Here is a 16,785-nt window from a genome sequence, read left to right on the forward strand (position 1 = left end):
ACTGGCACAGCTGAGAGCACACCAACGCAGGCTGGGCCAAAGTGTTTGGTGAGATCCAGAAGCAACTGGCACTCACTCTCAATGTTCATGTCCAAAAAAAGGTTCAGCCCATCCAAGCTCCCCAGGCCATCTGTTTGAAGGGGATGTTTCCAAGGGACAAGAAGCCTCAACAGTTTGAAGATGGAGTTCTAGGCAGCGACCTTGGTCCGGTCTTAAAAGGGGAGGATGTTGCTCCATGAAACCAGGTGCCATGGACCAACCTCATCTCAGTGACTGCGGCCAGGGGAAGCCTCAGAAGGCTTAAGTGCCATCTCATGTCTCAGGATTTAGTTTCAGACCAATCTCCCTCTCATATGAGGCAAGGCATGAGCAAGGGTTATTCATGTGCTAACCTAGCATGTGAACTGCACTGAGCACTTGAGAGAAAAGTAAGAACTTTGGGTAATTCAGACACTGTTGGACTAGAACATGAAGTTAAAAGAAGCAATTTCCCAAATCCCACTTGCCTGGTTTGCTCCATGGAAGCTCAGTACACAAACACAGTGGGGCAGCACAGAAGGCTGTCCTACCTTTTCTGTGACAGCACGAGCACATTCTATCAGCTCCCTCTTGGTGTAACTGTCTGTAGGGCAAATCTGCAGAGCTCCAGCTTTCTGCACAAGGAAGATACATCCATGGCCAAGCTCCTGCACCCGAGTCCTGATCTGGAACCCGATCTAGATGGTAAAGGAGGTACAGGGAGAAAGGAATCAAGGGCAAAGCAAATAAACAGATGTCATGCTGGTACACTGTGTCAATAGAAACGGAAACACGGTCGCTCTGGTGAATCTTTGTTACTAATATTTGCCCATGGTTACACACTCTGCAGAGATCAGAAAGGGAGGACAGATGTAATTCCAGCTGTGCACGAGGCACAACCCCACAGAAGGCTCACTGATGAAACAGGAGCACTAGAGAACCAGAGCCTGGGAAAGAGAAGGGATAAGGTGTGTATGTGAGTCAGTGTGAGCTCTATTCAAGGGACCTGTGATGGGTAAAAACTATATATTTTACTACAGTCTACACTGATTAAACTGGATCAAAAAGTGTGTGACTCTGTTTGGTTTTGAACCTCACACAGTCTCCAGAACCAACCACATACATGCAGAGCACTGAAACATGGACAATCCTGCTGTTGCTGCTTCTGATTTATTAATAATCCTACATCATAAGATGCATGGTCCCTGTTTAGAAATGTGATAGTTTCAGTACCTGCATGTACTTAGGCATACAGGTGTGACTGGGGATTAATAAATGAGCAGGGATCGCAGCCATTAGTATCACAAACGGAATTATTTCAACCTCAGGCAGAAAGTAACGTGCAGAAGGGGAGATTCAATGTAATATCAAGCCAAGTGCAAGCCATTGCTTCTCACGTAGCACGAAACACTCAGGTAGAGTATCAGCAGGATATGTAAGTACAAAGCCGAAAACTCTTTGAAGGTCTTTTATCTAAATAATCTGATACATCTGGAGAAAGTGAGATATCCTCTTATCCCACCTCGACAAAGTCTGTCTGTGTGCCATAACCAAGGGCACAGAGAAAAGAGGGGTAGAAGGGTTCCTGTAGTTGGGCTCAGAGAAAATGCAGCAACTGCCATAACAGGTTAATGAATGGAGGTGAACAGTCTGTTTTCCTCATTCAGCACGAGGCACATGAGACGCTTCTCACACATCACATTCTGACTCTGAGGTACAGAACATGTCCTGTCAGCAAAAGAAACTTGTGCTCCTACCACTTGCCTGACTCTCACTTTCAGGACAGGAAGTTATGCTTGAAATCACTTAGAGGCAAGATGAAAAAGCATATGTAAATTTGTAACTTGCCAAAACATGTGAGATTGAAGGAAAGCCATATAGTAACAAATCAAGAGCTTTCTCTGTATTTGCAAGTTGCCTGTAAGCAAAAGCCTCAAAGTAATTCAGGAGGTTCTGTCACAACCTATGGAACTGCCCACTATTATCCCAAGCTTTTCCTTTCTGAAGCCGGACAGAGGTTTTGCCAGAGGGTTTCTGCTCTTTGGGTGGGTAATTCTTGCAGCAAGGCTTGTTGCCTTTGCTGTATTCTCCACAGTAAAAGAACACTGTGGTAATTTTAGTCTGGGCCTTCCTTGGTGACCAGTTTGTAACCAAGGAAGTGGCCAGATTACCTGGTATTCCCTATGATTTTACGTAAACCAGGAGTGTAAGAAGAAAGGAGGAGAGGCCTTTGCTCTCTTTCCTTCCCTTGGCTCTGAGGGTGTGGGTTCCCTGCTGTCGGTGTTGGGGAGCGAGGCCTGGTAAGGCCTGGCCGACCTTGGCAGACGGAGGCTGCCGGTGGTCGCTCCAGCGTGACTTCCTGTTGTCCCAAGGAGAGTAGTCAGATATTCTTTTGCTAATTCTTTAGTTTGCTAGATCCTGAGTTTCTGATCGTGTGTATATCTATTTTGGGTTTTTTTTATTTGGTTTTTTTCCTTCCCCCTTCCCTTTCCCTTTTCCTTTTGGAATCGTACACGTATTTCAAGTGCATATAAATGTAATACAAGTGTAAATATATTTATATATATTGCTTTAGCTGCCTCTCTCTCGTTTTGGTTCTCTTGGTTTTTTTTTCTTTTCCCTTGGTTTTTTTTTTTGGGGGGGGCAGCTCTTGCGGTGAGGTTTGGAGACTTGGCGGGGAGCCAGCTCCAAACCACCTCAAACCCCCATGTGAACACCACCACGTGCAGAGGAAAAAGAGGCCCAAGAAGTGCAGACCTCCTCTGGTTCTGCCGTAGCCGCGGCCATCCGGCCCTGCAGAGCCAGATGCCCATAGTCATTGGTCATTTGCGATGCCAGTCCTCCCAACTCCTCCGGGTTAGTAACCGACTTAGTCATCTGGGGAGAGAACACAGGCGAGAGAGAAACGACAGGCGTGAGAACAACCGGTTAATGCGCTCCGGATTAGAGGCACACTCATCGCTTGGCCACGCGGGTGGCACAGGGGAAACCCTTGCCATGGAAGGGACCTGTCCTCCAGCAGGAGCGCCAGGAAAACCCAAGCAAACATGCTTTATTAGAGTCACGGTAACCAGGCACTCGCTGAACACACGGGCCACCAAGGAGCAGCAGTTAGAGCCGATAACTCACTCTTTGACACAAGGGGCCGGGTACACAGTTATTTGGACCGGGAAGAGAAGTGGGTTTTGTGTGTCACAGCCACCTTATTTTGTCAAAGGTGAGCTAACCTCCATCAGTCTGTCATGGCACAGGAGCATGGAAATGGAAAAAATCTGAGGACTGATGCAAAGCACCCCTCAGATGTGGGAACGGGATGGAGAAGCAACAGGCAGGACTACACAGAACATCTCAGTAGAACTTCAGGATATAAATCAGTGTAAATACTATAGATCATTATAAATACTATATATCAGTATAAATACTTTATATCAGTATAAATACCCTCCCAGGTGGGGGTCAGTCTCTGCTCCCAGACAACCAGCAGTAGGGCAAGAGGACAACAGCCTTAAGCTGTGCCAGGGAAGGTTTAGGTTGGATATTAGGAAGAATTTCTTCAGAGAAAGGGTGACTGCACATTGGAATGGGCTGCCCCAGAGGCAGTGGAATCACCATCCCTGGAGGTGTTTAAGAAAAGGCTGGATGTGGCACTGAGTGCCATGGTCTGGCTGACAAGTTGGTGTTCAGTCATAGGTTGGACTCAATGATCTCAGAGGTCTTTTCCAACCTTACTGATTCTGTGAAATAACTGAAGCTCTCTTTAGAAAAAGCCGACCATTTAACAGAGATATTTCTTCTGTCTCAATTAAGCTTAGTAAAAGCCATGGAGTTCCACCCCTGGGACAAAACTAGTTTTAGACAAAAATAGATTGTCATAGATAGGGGAATCATCAGCCTGTCTTGACTGCAGGAGCAACGGACTGTAGCATAAATAAACATTCCTGTCAACTCTCTCAAAAACAAATGAGCAACCACAGCACTGTGCAAAAGGCAAACACATTAAGCATTACTGTGAAACATGAGTCAAGAGCAATCTCCATTCAACAGGTGTCACTTTTTTCTTTTGTTCAAACCAGTGAATCACAGAAAGGCAAGGACAATGTGAGACGTAGATCTGCATTCACTCACTGAGTATCACAGGGCCCTGAAAACACTGATGTTATTTCACAGGCTAAATGAAACAGTCAGTGTGAAAGGGTAACCTGAAGTCATCAATCAACAAAAGGTGGTATTTCAGCCCAATTAAACAGGTTGATAAAAAAGCATGTTGGTGAAAAGTTTTCCTTTCACTTCTCCTCAAAAATGAGCCAAATAAGGTTTTGAGCAGAAGAGCCACAATACAATCCAGCATTCCTCCCACAGAGGACCCCCTACAATCACACCACTAAGATGCAAGAGTTAAATGGACAAAATCATCTCTTCTTTTGCTCTGTTACCCCTAAAGAGATAAGTTTATTGAAAATTTGATGATCAAGAGTGTCACGACACTGCAAATAATTCCATTTTCCTTATTCACACAGAGTTTACACCCTGTTGTAAGCTAATTTCTTACCATTTCCTGTGCTGTTACAGCAATGGCTTTAGAATATTTCACCACAGTTGTCTGATAATCAACAAAGGTTCCCTTGGGATCTGGAGGGGTACCTTCATCCAGCTGCAAGAAAGAGGGAAAAACACAGTATTAAAAAAATCACAACTGGTAGCTTTACACTCAACAGTGAAATTGTATTATACATCCAATTTTATAATCCCCTCTCTCTCAAGATACACAAATGACAACAGTGCACCAGGATAAACAGAGAAGCTCAGCAAATACTTTAGCCCAGGTTATGAGCATGGAAGACATGGAGAATACACAGTGCAGAGTTTTTTGAGCATGAGGTCCACTTCTCCCCCAAAGTCAAACCACCTGCACTTCTCAAATATAGAAGGGAAGGTGCAACAGTTACAAACCAGAATGTTTGCGCCAGAAGATAACATAAGATTTCTTTATGTGCTAAAGTCTTCATTTCTTAAGTCAGGATAGGAAAAGTCAATTATTTGGATTCAACTTATGTACATTTTGCAACTATACATCTTCAGTAGAATGCATTACAAAGCACAGCAAGGCATTTAAAGCTTTGACATCATCTTCTCTGAAAGTAACTTGCTTCAAGGTCGGCCTGCTGTTCATTTAAGAGACTGACATGAAAGCTAAGGAAAAAAGGAAGCAAAAATAAGAGGCTGCTTGACCTCAGATGGCAGTTAAGTGGCAGCATATTGCTGAACAAAAGTATTTTGTAGTAATTCTACTGACAGGTACTGTGTAGGTTGTAAACACAAGCCCCATGGCCCACATCGGTTTTATTTCACAATCTGCAAAATCAAATAATCTTTAGGTTTCCTGTGACAGCATGTCATGACTGACCACTGCCAGGAGGAATCAGCACCAGCTCCTCCAGAGCCCTGCAGTGTGGATCAGCTGCCAAGCACAGAGTGAAAAAGGGCTCAGAATTTCTATGCTCACCTTGCTCATTGCCTCTGCAATCGAGTCCACCATACCCCCAACCATGCCAACCTCACTTGCAGCTTCATTTAGGGTGACCATGATGTCATCCACAGCCTCCTTCATCAGCTGGGCAGCCTCAGTGATGGCATCGTGAGTGTGAGAGGCCTGAAGGGACAGAGTGACAAAACAGACAGTCAGAAACTGCTCTCTATGCCAAACAACGTGAAAATCAGAAATGTAAGAAATGAAAACAGCAGCACTGAAAACAACACTTCAGGGCAAAGATGACAAGGAAAACACTGCAGCAAAGTAGCCAGAACGACGTTTGTTAACTCCTGCAAGAAACCATGGCACACAACTCTTTAAGCCTCTTATATAAGGCCCTGCAGTCTTTTCAAATATTCTTTAAGGACTGTGGTTCTTTATCAGAGCCAATCACACCTGAGTTATTTACTGTCATGTGCTGCTGCTCCTTCCATCTCTGCTGTGGCTGGGGAGGGTCCCATCCCATTGGGACACGGACCAGGCAGGTCCTGGTTTTTAACCATCTGCTTTCTGTATTAGAGCCTACAGAGCTGCTGTCATACCCTGCCTTAGTGTCCCCTGAGAGGATGTGTGAGGCAGACTGGAACCCTGGCTGGGAGAAATGTTCCTAGTCTGACAGGAGACACCAGGAGAGCCGTCAGTAGTGTTTCCACTGCAAACACATCCCTTGGCTGTACGGTGGGAAGGTGCTGGTTTTTCTGCCACACCTGCCTTTCTCTCTCGCCCTTAATTCCACACAACCACCTTACCTTGGGGTTTCCTCCCCCTTCTTTGGCAGCATACAGCATCTGTAAGGCAGATTCTGCTAGTGTCTTGCTCTGGTCCAACACAGTCATCTGCTGCTGATGATTTAGTGTCTTGGATGCCACACCAACCGCAGCCAAAACCAGGGGTTCAAAGTAACTTGCCAGCTGTGTTACCTAAGAAAGCCAGAACAACCACAGAAAGACATTAACCACATTTCTCAGGTGTAACTGAGGGGAAACCCCATTCCCTGGTTACCACGGGGACATGGGTTGGCTCAAGGAGCACACCCTGTCTGCACTGTACAGAGCTGGGTTTGTATCTGTGCCCAGTGATTCTGTCTCCCCCCATCTTCCAGCTCCTTTGTAAAGCCATGTGCCTCCTCCCTTGGAAGCACATAGTCCCTTCAGGTCATACAGAACTGTGTTCAAGACTGTCACAGGAGCCACGTGACACTCAGAAGCATCCCTGAAAAGTGCCTCCTCCAAGCAAGGGAGGAATCCCTCAATCTTTGTTGTGGATGACAGATGGGACTGTACTGGACTTGGATTGCTCTGTTCACCTCTGAGACTGCTCATATTCACAACCTCCACTCCCTCAGCTCCCAACCCATTACACTCATTCTAAGGAAACACCTGCTTTGGGCTGCACACATATTATAGGGAAATAAGCACATTTTACATGAGAATGAACATTTTTACAGTCTACCTGCCACCTGACACATCATCTACAAAGCCACAACAGAAATCCATGAGACTTTCCTTCTACAGTTTTTACTGGATACAAAATCCCTGTAATGTGTTGGGACAAATTATTCCACTGTACATGCACAAATAGCCCACTGTGGCATCATCTGGTAGACCCAAGGCCTCAAAAATTCAAGAGTGCATATGTCTGTGGGGGTTATAAGCAACTTTCTAGGAAAGGGGAAGGCTGGCATAGGGAAGAAAAATGGCAGTACTTCATGTCTTCATGTGCTGGAAAACATATTGAAAGGTTTACTCCATCTAAAAGACTATGTGGACAGCCAAGAGTCATAAAATTTTAAGACTTCTATCTTGCTTCTCAGAAGAAGAAAAAAAAATAAAAAACCCCCCCTGAATCATAGGAATCATTTCACAAACATAAGGCCTTTTACACTGTGTCAAAGCAAACAGCATTCAGCAGGAAAACCTGGCTCTAAGAGAGCACTGCCAACTCAGGTCAACATTCACCTCACAAGCAGGAAGAGGAATGTGACTCCCTAACTACCTACATCTTAGCAATCCCAATTTGTTGCACACCTCAAAGGTGTGCAAACCAAGAATCAAAACTGTCAGTAGTTGAGACACTATGAAATATTTGATGGTTTTAAACAGTCAGGTACAACTCTGGAAGAGCTCTCATGCTAACAGAGTGATTCCTTTCCAGTATTAAATACACTGACACAGAAAACTTGTCATTTATTTTTCTCTCAGGAATATATAGTGATATTTTGGACAGACATCTGATAAGCATGAGTTTGACCATACTTACACTCTGTACAGCAGAGGGGCACATTTACACAAAGCCCCTCATCAAAAACCTCAGCGAAAATATCTTCCCTCTGGCCCCAAATGTAAACAGGTTTATTTGGTCTCGGCTCCAAGTGTTTGAAAATTCCAGATCCTTCCTCCTTACACATGCTTTCTTCTGCTCTCCCCCAGGAAGAGAAGCTGCTATGACATGAGGGTATCCCCTAACATGCAGCTCTCAGGGATCTCCAGTGCCCCTGTCACAGGACAGTACCTTGTGGCCCAGCTGAGCCGCCTCTCCGCGGGCTGCGGTGGCTATGGGGTCAATGAGGTGGCCAATCTCCTGCACCACTGATGTCAGCTGCTCCTGGAGGGCCTAACAGAGAGAGAAAGGGTCAGTGACCACCACAGCTGTTCCCTTCTCCAGCTGCACACACTGTGACAGCCACCCTCGATCAGCCAACACTGTCCCACTGCCCCGCAGAAATCCACTGCCAGCTTGCTTTATGGACTTGCTCCTTTCTTCTTTTCCCTCTTTCAACCCTCTTCTCCTTTACTGTCTTTCAGATAGACCTGCCCCTCTTTAGGTTTATATGACAAGTGTGGGGAAGGTGGCTCCTTCCCACTCCAGCACATTTGGGGGTAGGTATCCCTTCTCACTGTAATGTGACCAACGTCCTCCCAGTCTCCCAAACTATTCTTGCCCTGACAAAGATCTAGCATTGCTGTTCCAACCAGAAAACCAGCAAAGCTCTGCTGTAGACTTTGAGGCTCATAGGAGAAATCCACTGACTAAGGAAAGCCAAAGGAAAAATGTGCCATCTCTGAGGGACAGAGATGAGTACTGACCTCCTGAGCACTGTCTGTGGGACAGGAGCAAATAAAAAGCATATTAATGGCCTGAGCAAGACATAAATACTGGCTTTTAATTCAGAGGCACTTGATGTCTTGGCAGCCACCAGGATTTAGCTCACTCTCAAAAGGCAAGAGAAAATAAATACTACTTTTGCTCTTTGTAATACTCCTGTACTGCTTTATAAATAAATGCCATTTTTGGTAACGTTTATTTCAGTTCCACGTGGTGTCCAAGATAACTTCATCATTCCAATAAAACAGAATTACAACGTATTTCCTGCAATAGCCTCTTTTGCTCAGCTTAATTTTGTGTCATGTGTTTCTCGTGCCCAGCATTACAGCCCCAAGAAACCACTAGAATAAACATGTAATTTCAAGAAGCAACAGTATGAAAAGACCAAGCTGAGAATCTCAACATGAGCTGCTGGGGGAGGAGGGGGGGAAAGAGGGCAGAGAAGGGGCCTGGGGGAGAAAAAGAAGCTTTCTTTATGTGAACATATCAATATCAACTTCAAATTCTGCTTTTTTGAGGAGAAAATAGGCATTAAGAAAGAGGACATCAACAGTTACATCACTGGACTTCTAGTAACAGATTAGTTTCAGGAGCATCCTGGCTTCCAAATGGCACAGCAGCACAGGAACCCTCAGTCTGTCAAGTCAGCACAGGAAATCAGAGTAACATGTGGGTGGCAGTAAAAAATAACTACTTTCACCTCTGCTTTTGCCTGGTGATACCAATATCTTTCCATAATCTCTACACTTGGGGCAGTGTGTGCTTTGCCTACAAAGGTTCCAGTAAGGACACTTCTCCCCTCAGTGGGGGGAAGGAGGGCTGAGCTCCAAATCTTCCAGTGCCCAGAGCAGCAGCAGGGTGAGGGAGGCTGCCCAGCACTGCTGTGTCTGTGCCTGTCCCTCACCTCCACAGAGATGTCATCCCTGGTGGCCAGGCTCTGGCTGACGGCGGCCAGGGACGCCTGCTCGATGTCCCTGATGCATCTGTTGATCCCATCGATGGAGAAATCACATTCTCGCTGCCCCGGGGCCTTGTCCCTGCCAGACAGAGACACAGAACTGAGCCTGGGGGGAAGGAGGTGTCAGAGACTGAAATGGTTAATGATTTATGCATTCCAGGATTGCCAAGGGACTTTTGCAGGCTTCTGCAGGACTTTTGCATTACACCTCTGATGGCCCATCAAAGCCCATCCCTCCCCCTCTGCCCATCTTGAAAGGCAGGAAAAACCCTTTGGCCAGACCCCTCAGGAACTCAGCACAGCCCCAGGAGATGTTGGGGGCTCGTGGCATGGCCTGGGACACCATCCATGGATATAATAACTCATAACTTCTTGGAGTGTGGGGGCTTCCCTCCTTCACCCCCAACAGATCAAGGCCACCACTTCAACTCACGGACATGGAAGCTGCAACTCCCAAGTCCCATCACTGGACCCCGTGGGTGGTGACCATAGACATTTGTCCACTCTCAGCTTTGCTTTCCCTTACTCTCCTTACCCTTATCCTGTCTTTCCTTTCTCTCCCTTATGCATTTTCCCCCCAGGGGTTACCCCTATGATAGATGATATAGATGACAACACCCAAAATGCTGACATACCTGTTCAAACAAAAGTGTTAAAATGAACCCTACCTAGATATGTTTTCACACACTGATTATTCAGTGTCATTTCACTCTAATCCACCCCAAGGGAATTATTGATAAGAACATGGGTTACCCCCCTCCCCTTTTTCTGGAGCGGGTCGTAACAGGAGGCAGCTCCTTCCTGGATCACACAGGGGTGCTGGGTGACCTGACAGTACATAAAACACGTGGGAGGAGAGCAACGAGGACCAAGGTCAGCTTTGTTCTACCTAAAGCATTTTGGTATCTGTGCACAGACTTTCACACACACACACACAGACCCCCACTCCTTTCCTAATGGTTACACAGACAAAAATGGTTGCCTCAGAAGAAAAGTTGAAATTCAATCTCCTCAGGGAGGTTTCGATGAAAATTGCAACAGACACCAGGAAAAAACATTCACATTCTGAGACAACTGTCTCAGAAAACAATTCCTCAGGTGTTACATTCAGTCCAGGTATTTTTGACCAAAGATTAGTTTCTGAGTACTTTGCCCTGACATGCAGTTTGCTATTTCAGTACAATCATTATCAAAGATCAATAAAACTGTGAACACTGCTTGGTTCGCTGTTTTCATGCCATTTTGAGTTAATCTATACAAAGAAGTTAAATATAGATCTATGCTTTAAATTTTTCCTTGAGAAATGGACAGAGAGGTTCAGTCCAAAAATAAAGAATATTCACTTCTTGCTACAGGATTCTTGCAACTACACAGAGAACACTGTAGCAAAGAACAGACAGCAAAGGTAATTTATACACTGTCTGACCTTAAAAAAAAAAGAAAAAGCTGTTTCCCATGTATTACACATTGGTACAGGATCTGCACATGGAGGTAATATTAGCTACAATTTCCATTTTGTACAGCATTCTCTGTTACATTTACCTCAGGAGAACAGAACACAAACCCAGACCAGCCCTGTGTTGCAGGGTGCTGCAGTCATCAATTCTGATTAAACACCCAGTGTAACTGGGGAGATATTGTGCATCACAGAGTCATTTCCATCCGTGGAAAAATAACACAGTGCTAATGGCCATATGGTATTTTTCTTGAAGAGCAGCTGCTCAGTTATTGCCACCACGCTGCTCCTCCAAAAGTCATACCTGATGGAGGTGATGAGGCTCTTGATGGAGTCTGAGACCGTGTGGGAATGCCCGGCCAGCACAGACCACGTAGGAGGGTCTTTTGGGTTGATGGCCAGAGAACGGGCAGTTTTGATCAATAAAGAGGAGCTCTCCAACATTGTCTTAGCAGAAACCAGAATGGGCTCCTGTGCTCGTGACCCCTGTGGTCAGAAAGGCACGTGAAGAGAGAGAGAACATTTAAATGATTGAGTTTGTCCACACTTCCTGCTCCTAGAAGTCTGTTTAATTAACATCATGAAAATGGCATTATAATTTCCTCTATTGTACTACTCACAGAGAGTCAACTCAGAAATAGAAATAAAAAAATCACAAGCCAACAGCTTTCTCTAAAACATACTAAGCAACACGTCTGAGGTTTACAAAGGCACCTTCCAGCTGAGAAACAGGAGAAAACAATTACACTTGTCTAATCATAGACTACAGAAATATCATTGAAAATATACTTTATTGGTCACAAAGCTTGTAATCTTTAACAGGTGTGTTCTTTTCCCAGGAATTAGTTGGTTGGACTACTGACTGAGTGATGGCTGATGACTCTAACTGGGTCATCATCTCTCTATCCATTTTATTGCTGGTACTCATGGTAAACTCAGGTCCTGGAGGACACACCTACATTTCAATTATAGCCCCAAAGCTTTAAGACTGCAACAGCTACTGCATCATCTGATATTGCCATTGGGAACAGAGCCTGACAAAAGCAGGGAGCAGCACTTGGAGAGTCAGTAACAATACATGGCCTCTAGCTTTTATGAAGCTTGAAGGATTTATTTTTTTATCTCTTTTCCTCACAGAAAAAGAACCTCAAACCCAACAAATCCTTTATTAGCCTCTTCAAATTCTACTATGCTGTAGTTACAGGGTTTGAGGATGGAGAACTTGTGGGTGAAAGAGGAAAAAAATCCAGTGATGTCCCTTCAATCCTTTCCAGAACCAATTAGGTTTCATTTGTTAAAGCTGCTACTGAGGGAAAAAGGATAATTTATTACTTCAATTTATTACTTTATCACATGGAAGAATCCAGCTACCAAGGCATGCAAGTCACCTGTGCTGTATTGCTTTGCTAACAGGAGACTTGCTCATCCTATTGGTGGAAAATTCAAGGTCAGATGTTACAAAAAGACAGCAGAATGCCCTGAGAACACCCAGGAGCACAAGGAAACATTTTGAGGCTGGTCTTTACACTCACTCTCTCTCAGCACGGGATTAATTGAACATTTTCAGCTTTTGGAGGGTGGAAGTGCAGCATGCTGCCTTACCTCAGTGCTGATCTGTGCTGGTATGCTGACAAATTCTGGATTGGAGGCAAATGCTGTCAGGTTTTCCACAGCCTCTATCAGAGGGGCAGTGGCAATTCTGCACTTGTTACGGTTCTCCTCAGAGAAATCTCCATCCAGTGCCTGCAAAGGAAACCACGGCTGAGCTCTGTCTGAAAGGGCTTCTCAGCAAAACTGAAGAAAATTGGTCTAATTCTTCCCAGTTTTAAACTGCTGTGTGTTTATGACATTTGAAAGCTCCTCCACAAGCAGGGCTGATGCAAAGAATGTGATCTTTTAGGTGTGTGTTTCTTTTCTTAGCTGGTTATCGACCCTAAACTTTAAAATGTTGCTTTGCTTCATGAGACTGAATAAAGGTTTTCTATCATTGCACTCCCACGACTCACTCAAGTGGTGTCTCAGCACCTCATGCTCCAAAGGGGGAAGGGTTAAATTTCTACCTTTTTGTGGCTTGTGAAGGTGGTTGTTTCCTACAGACCTATTTTTAAATTTTTCAGTGGTTTTTTTCTTTAAGCAAACCAGTAATTTATTGCTCTCATTTCCACACAAGTCACCCAATCTCTTTCACAATCTCATAGCAAACATTTCAGCTAATGAAATCAGATTAGATCTGCTAATGGCTTCCAGAAGGGTTTAGAATCTCAAGTCCTCTATGGCTTCACAAATGTTATTTCTGCTTCCATGAAGAAAAACTACCTCTTGCCAAATTGCTGGCAGGTATCTGGAAAATAAAAGATTACTATTAACAGGAGACTATTACCAACATAAATGGCTTCTGTTTGGTTCTGAGTATTAATTATTTCTTTTTTTTTCTTTATATTTATGCTAATCTCCAGATATTAAGCAACTTAACACCATTAAAATCCTTCACATTCAGTTGTTTGTAGATTATTCTTATGGTGCAAGCTTATTAAACACATCAGTGCTGAAGGGTTTCATACTGGATAGGTCAGCTGCCTCTCCTAATATTAATATTAGTATTAATATTAATATTGCCCAATTTTTCCATCTGGACTTCAGCAGCTTAGCACTGAACGTGTTTTCCAGTTCAGGCCTTCAGAACCATAATTAGTGATTTTTTAAACCACGCATATCCAAGAAAGCGAGAAGATATTTCTCTCTGTTCTCATTCTGCCTCAACAGGAATTAAAAACAAAAATCCCCCAAACCTAAGACCACAAAGGAAGAAGGAAGCACAATTAAGCAGGATTTGTACCTTGATGGTTTTGACCAGGTTAGCAGTGCTGTTGGCAACCTCCTTGGCAGACTGCACGAAGTGTCTCTTGGCAACAGGGTTGGCAGTTTTGGAGGAGGCAATGCGGCAGGCGTTGCACAGGGCAGAGGTGTGCTTGGCCACGATGGTGGCAGCTGATAACACCTGCAACAACAGATGGCACAGAACAGGCAGAATGTCAGAGGGCTGTCACAGTTGCCACGCTCCAGCTCTGCAGCGGTTCCAAACCAAAACCCCTTTGCTTGGACAAATACAGCCAAGTCAGGTGTCCTAAGGGTGATGGTCTCGTGCCATCCTCTGCAATCACCTGGGATGGGCTGCTTGCTGGATCTACCAAATTCTGGCAAGCCATCTGGATCGCCTGATTGGCTCTGGCAAATTGGATTGGGTCAACAAGACCCTGCTGGCCAGCCTGGCTGTTTGGATCCGAGATACCAACCAGGTAAGCAGCCTAGAAATGGAGAAAAGAAGAAAACAATCCTAAGAAATTATGCTAAATCCATCTTGGATCTTTGATAAGCTTGATATGTGTCATAGCACATGGTGGTCAGAGGTTATTCAGAAATCATACTGTGAAGTACAATTACCATTTCTTTTTAGCAATAAATCCACTGAAACCAAGCAAACTTAATCTTACCCTTGAAAAATTCATTTAGGCAAAACAAAACTGCCCACTGTTTAGACAGCTGGTAACCCTGGAAACATTCTTTTTCACTGGCATAGCCAATGGAGAAAGCCTTAAGGATCACAAGTATGGGCAAATGATTTCCTGTATTAGCCAGAATTAGAGGTGATGAGGGTTTTTGTCAGACCATACCTGCAGATTTCTTGTATCCCTTACAGATACAATTACCTGTCACCTCCATATGGCAGTTAGGCAGTGCAGGGTCAGATGTGGAGGAGATTAAGTCCACACTGAGACATTCCATATTTGGGAAAATTAAGAAGAGGTTTTCAGCTGCAGAACATGATCCCCTCCAGCCAAATCCTTCCCTGAGGAGGCTGTACCAGCTCTCTACAGTTCAGTTATCAGATCAGTGAAATCACAGCAACCAGACCCAAGTTTGTTGCAGCAGCTGAAGAATTTTGGTTATTCCAGAAGTATTTAAACAGTTGAAACAGGTTCCCTCTTAGTCCTAATGTCTGAAATCAGTAGTGCTCCTTAAGAAGTTTTACAAACTTGATTCATTAATTGTACCTGCAGCTGCTTTTTGTGCACTTCTCTATGATGCAACAGCTCTGAGCTTGAGCTGCAAACATGAATTCCATATGCTGCAGCTTGGCTTTATCCACAGCAGTTTCCTTCTTGATGTCATTTCCCTTCCTTATTGAATATGCATGTTATTGCACCTGCTCCTTCTGCAGAGTGCAGCAGTGTGTGCACAGTGTCTGGGGATCCACACAAGCACACCAGGTAGTACAAGGTCATCATTTATTGACCACAAGGAAGTGAATCTCAGATTTACAAACCCAAAACATGAGCTTGCTAAAAAATGAAAACATATTTGCTTTAGACAGCTCAGTAGCTTACCTGAGCTGCTGCCTCTGTGAGGCCACAAAGAGCCTTGGATGCAACTCCAACACATTCTCCGAAGACCAAAAGATCCCCAGTTTTTGCATTCTGGGAAATGCCCGCCATTGATTCTCCAAGGACCTCGGAAATGAAGAAACAAAGATGATTCTCCAAGGACTTCAGAAATTAAAAAACAAAGTTATCTTCCAGACCTACCACTCAACAGCAAGTGAGCCAGTTCTGGCCCACAAACCTCTTGGACTTGGCTTCCTGAATTTTGAGCTAGTTAATGACCTCCCTGAACTGAGCACATTCCTCTGTGTGGTGTGAGGGATCAGACATGCAGACATGAGCACTGCTACAGCTCCAATGACTAGGAGGACACAGAATTAAGCCTCATTATTTTTGCTGTCATCCTCCAGTCACCCCAGCCCCCCTGGCAGTCGGGTGCACTTCACAGACTGCAGCCAGTCCTGCAGATGCTGTCAACACATCCAGCATCATCTTTGTCCCTAAATTCAGAAACTCTGCGTAAATGAAACTGCACCTGGACTGCTGGCACTATCTGACTGTCAAAATACACATTAATTCCCACAGTGTGTCCCACTGAATTCAGTTCACTTTGTTTTAAAATTCCAAGTCTGGTTTTCTGACTGCAGAGCATTAGACAGAAGATGACATGCACACCCGTCAGGCACTTCTTTTTTTCTTTCAGAGAAGGAAGGATCGAGACAATTCCAGCACATCAAATTAAAAGGACACCAAAAGCAGGCTTCAAAGGAAGATGTAAAGCACGGTAAAATTAAAAATAACTTCAGAGACTTCACACAGATTCTCAGATGTGCTGGAGTGTCTGGGCTGCTCAGACATTTCTCTGAGCTGTTGTGCACAGAATGATACAATGGTATTTCATTGCCAAGCCTCCCATTCATACTTTGGGCCATTCTCTCATAGCTGCAGTCAAAATATGTCACCAAAGTATGATGTGCTGTCTAATGCACAGGAGAGGAAGGGAGAGAGGAGAAACTTGAACAGCACTGCACAACAGTCACTTAATTAAAAATGTCTTACTGAGGTGACATGCCTTCTAAGTGACCAAAAACTGAAATGACCTCTCAGAGACCTATCTCAGGCTGAGGTTATCAAGGAATGCAGCACTGACTGCATCTCCAACATATTTGATATGCATGTGGAAACTTCTGAAAACTCAAACAGGCTTTACAATTGGCACAGAAGTGGGGAAAAAAGAACTTACCTTTGAGTTTTCCATGACGCCCTCAATACAATCAAAATAGGAGAGATCACTCACAGGCTCATTGGGGTTGTCCAGCATCCCCTTAACTGTCTGAAG

At 44.5% G+C, this 16,785-nt stretch overlaps 1 protein-coding gene across 2 annotated transcripts in view; it reads right to left on the reverse strand.

The window, feature by feature from the left end:
- The window catches only part of TLN2 (talin 2), a 152,756-nt gene that overhangs the window by 33,271 nt on the left and 102,700 nt on the right, over nucleotides 1-16,785 (reverse strand). For both annotated transcript variants that reach the window (XM_018081477.2, XM_018081478.2), the window contains 13 exons: nucleotides 16,690-16,779; nucleotides 15,453-15,575; nucleotides 14,229-14,372; nucleotides 13,904-14,065; nucleotides 12,670-12,810; nucleotides 11,372-11,553; nucleotides 9,558-9,690; nucleotides 8,060-8,161; nucleotides 6,298-6,468; nucleotides 5,522-5,668; nucleotides 4,568-4,669; nucleotides 2,776-2,895; nucleotides 570-716 (listed from right to left, as the gene is read on the reverse strand). In XM_018081477.2, the coding sequence (XP_017936966.1) occupies nucleotides 570-716; nucleotides 2,776-2,895; nucleotides 4,568-4,669; nucleotides 5,522-5,668; nucleotides 6,298-6,468; nucleotides 8,060-8,161; nucleotides 9,558-9,690; nucleotides 11,372-11,553; nucleotides 12,670-12,810; nucleotides 13,904-14,065; nucleotides 14,229-14,372; nucleotides 15,453-15,575; nucleotides 16,690-16,779 (1,764 nt within the window). The remainder of the gene's footprint in view (nucleotides 1-569; nucleotides 717-2,775; nucleotides 2,896-4,567; nucleotides 4,670-5,521; nucleotides 5,669-6,297; nucleotides 6,469-8,059; nucleotides 8,162-9,557; nucleotides 9,691-11,371; nucleotides 11,554-12,669; nucleotides 12,811-13,903; nucleotides 14,066-14,228; nucleotides 14,373-15,452; nucleotides 15,576-16,689; nucleotides 16,780-16,785) is intronic.

The sequence above is a fragment of the Manacus vitellinus genome, unplaced genomic scaffold (assembly GCF_001715985.3).
Source record: "Manacus vitellinus isolate BGI_N305 unplaced genomic scaffold, ASM171598v3 scaffold_53_pilon, whole genome shotgun sequence".
Taxonomy (NCBI): Eukaryota; Metazoa; Chordata; class Aves; order Passeriformes; family Pipridae; genus Manacus; species Manacus vitellinus.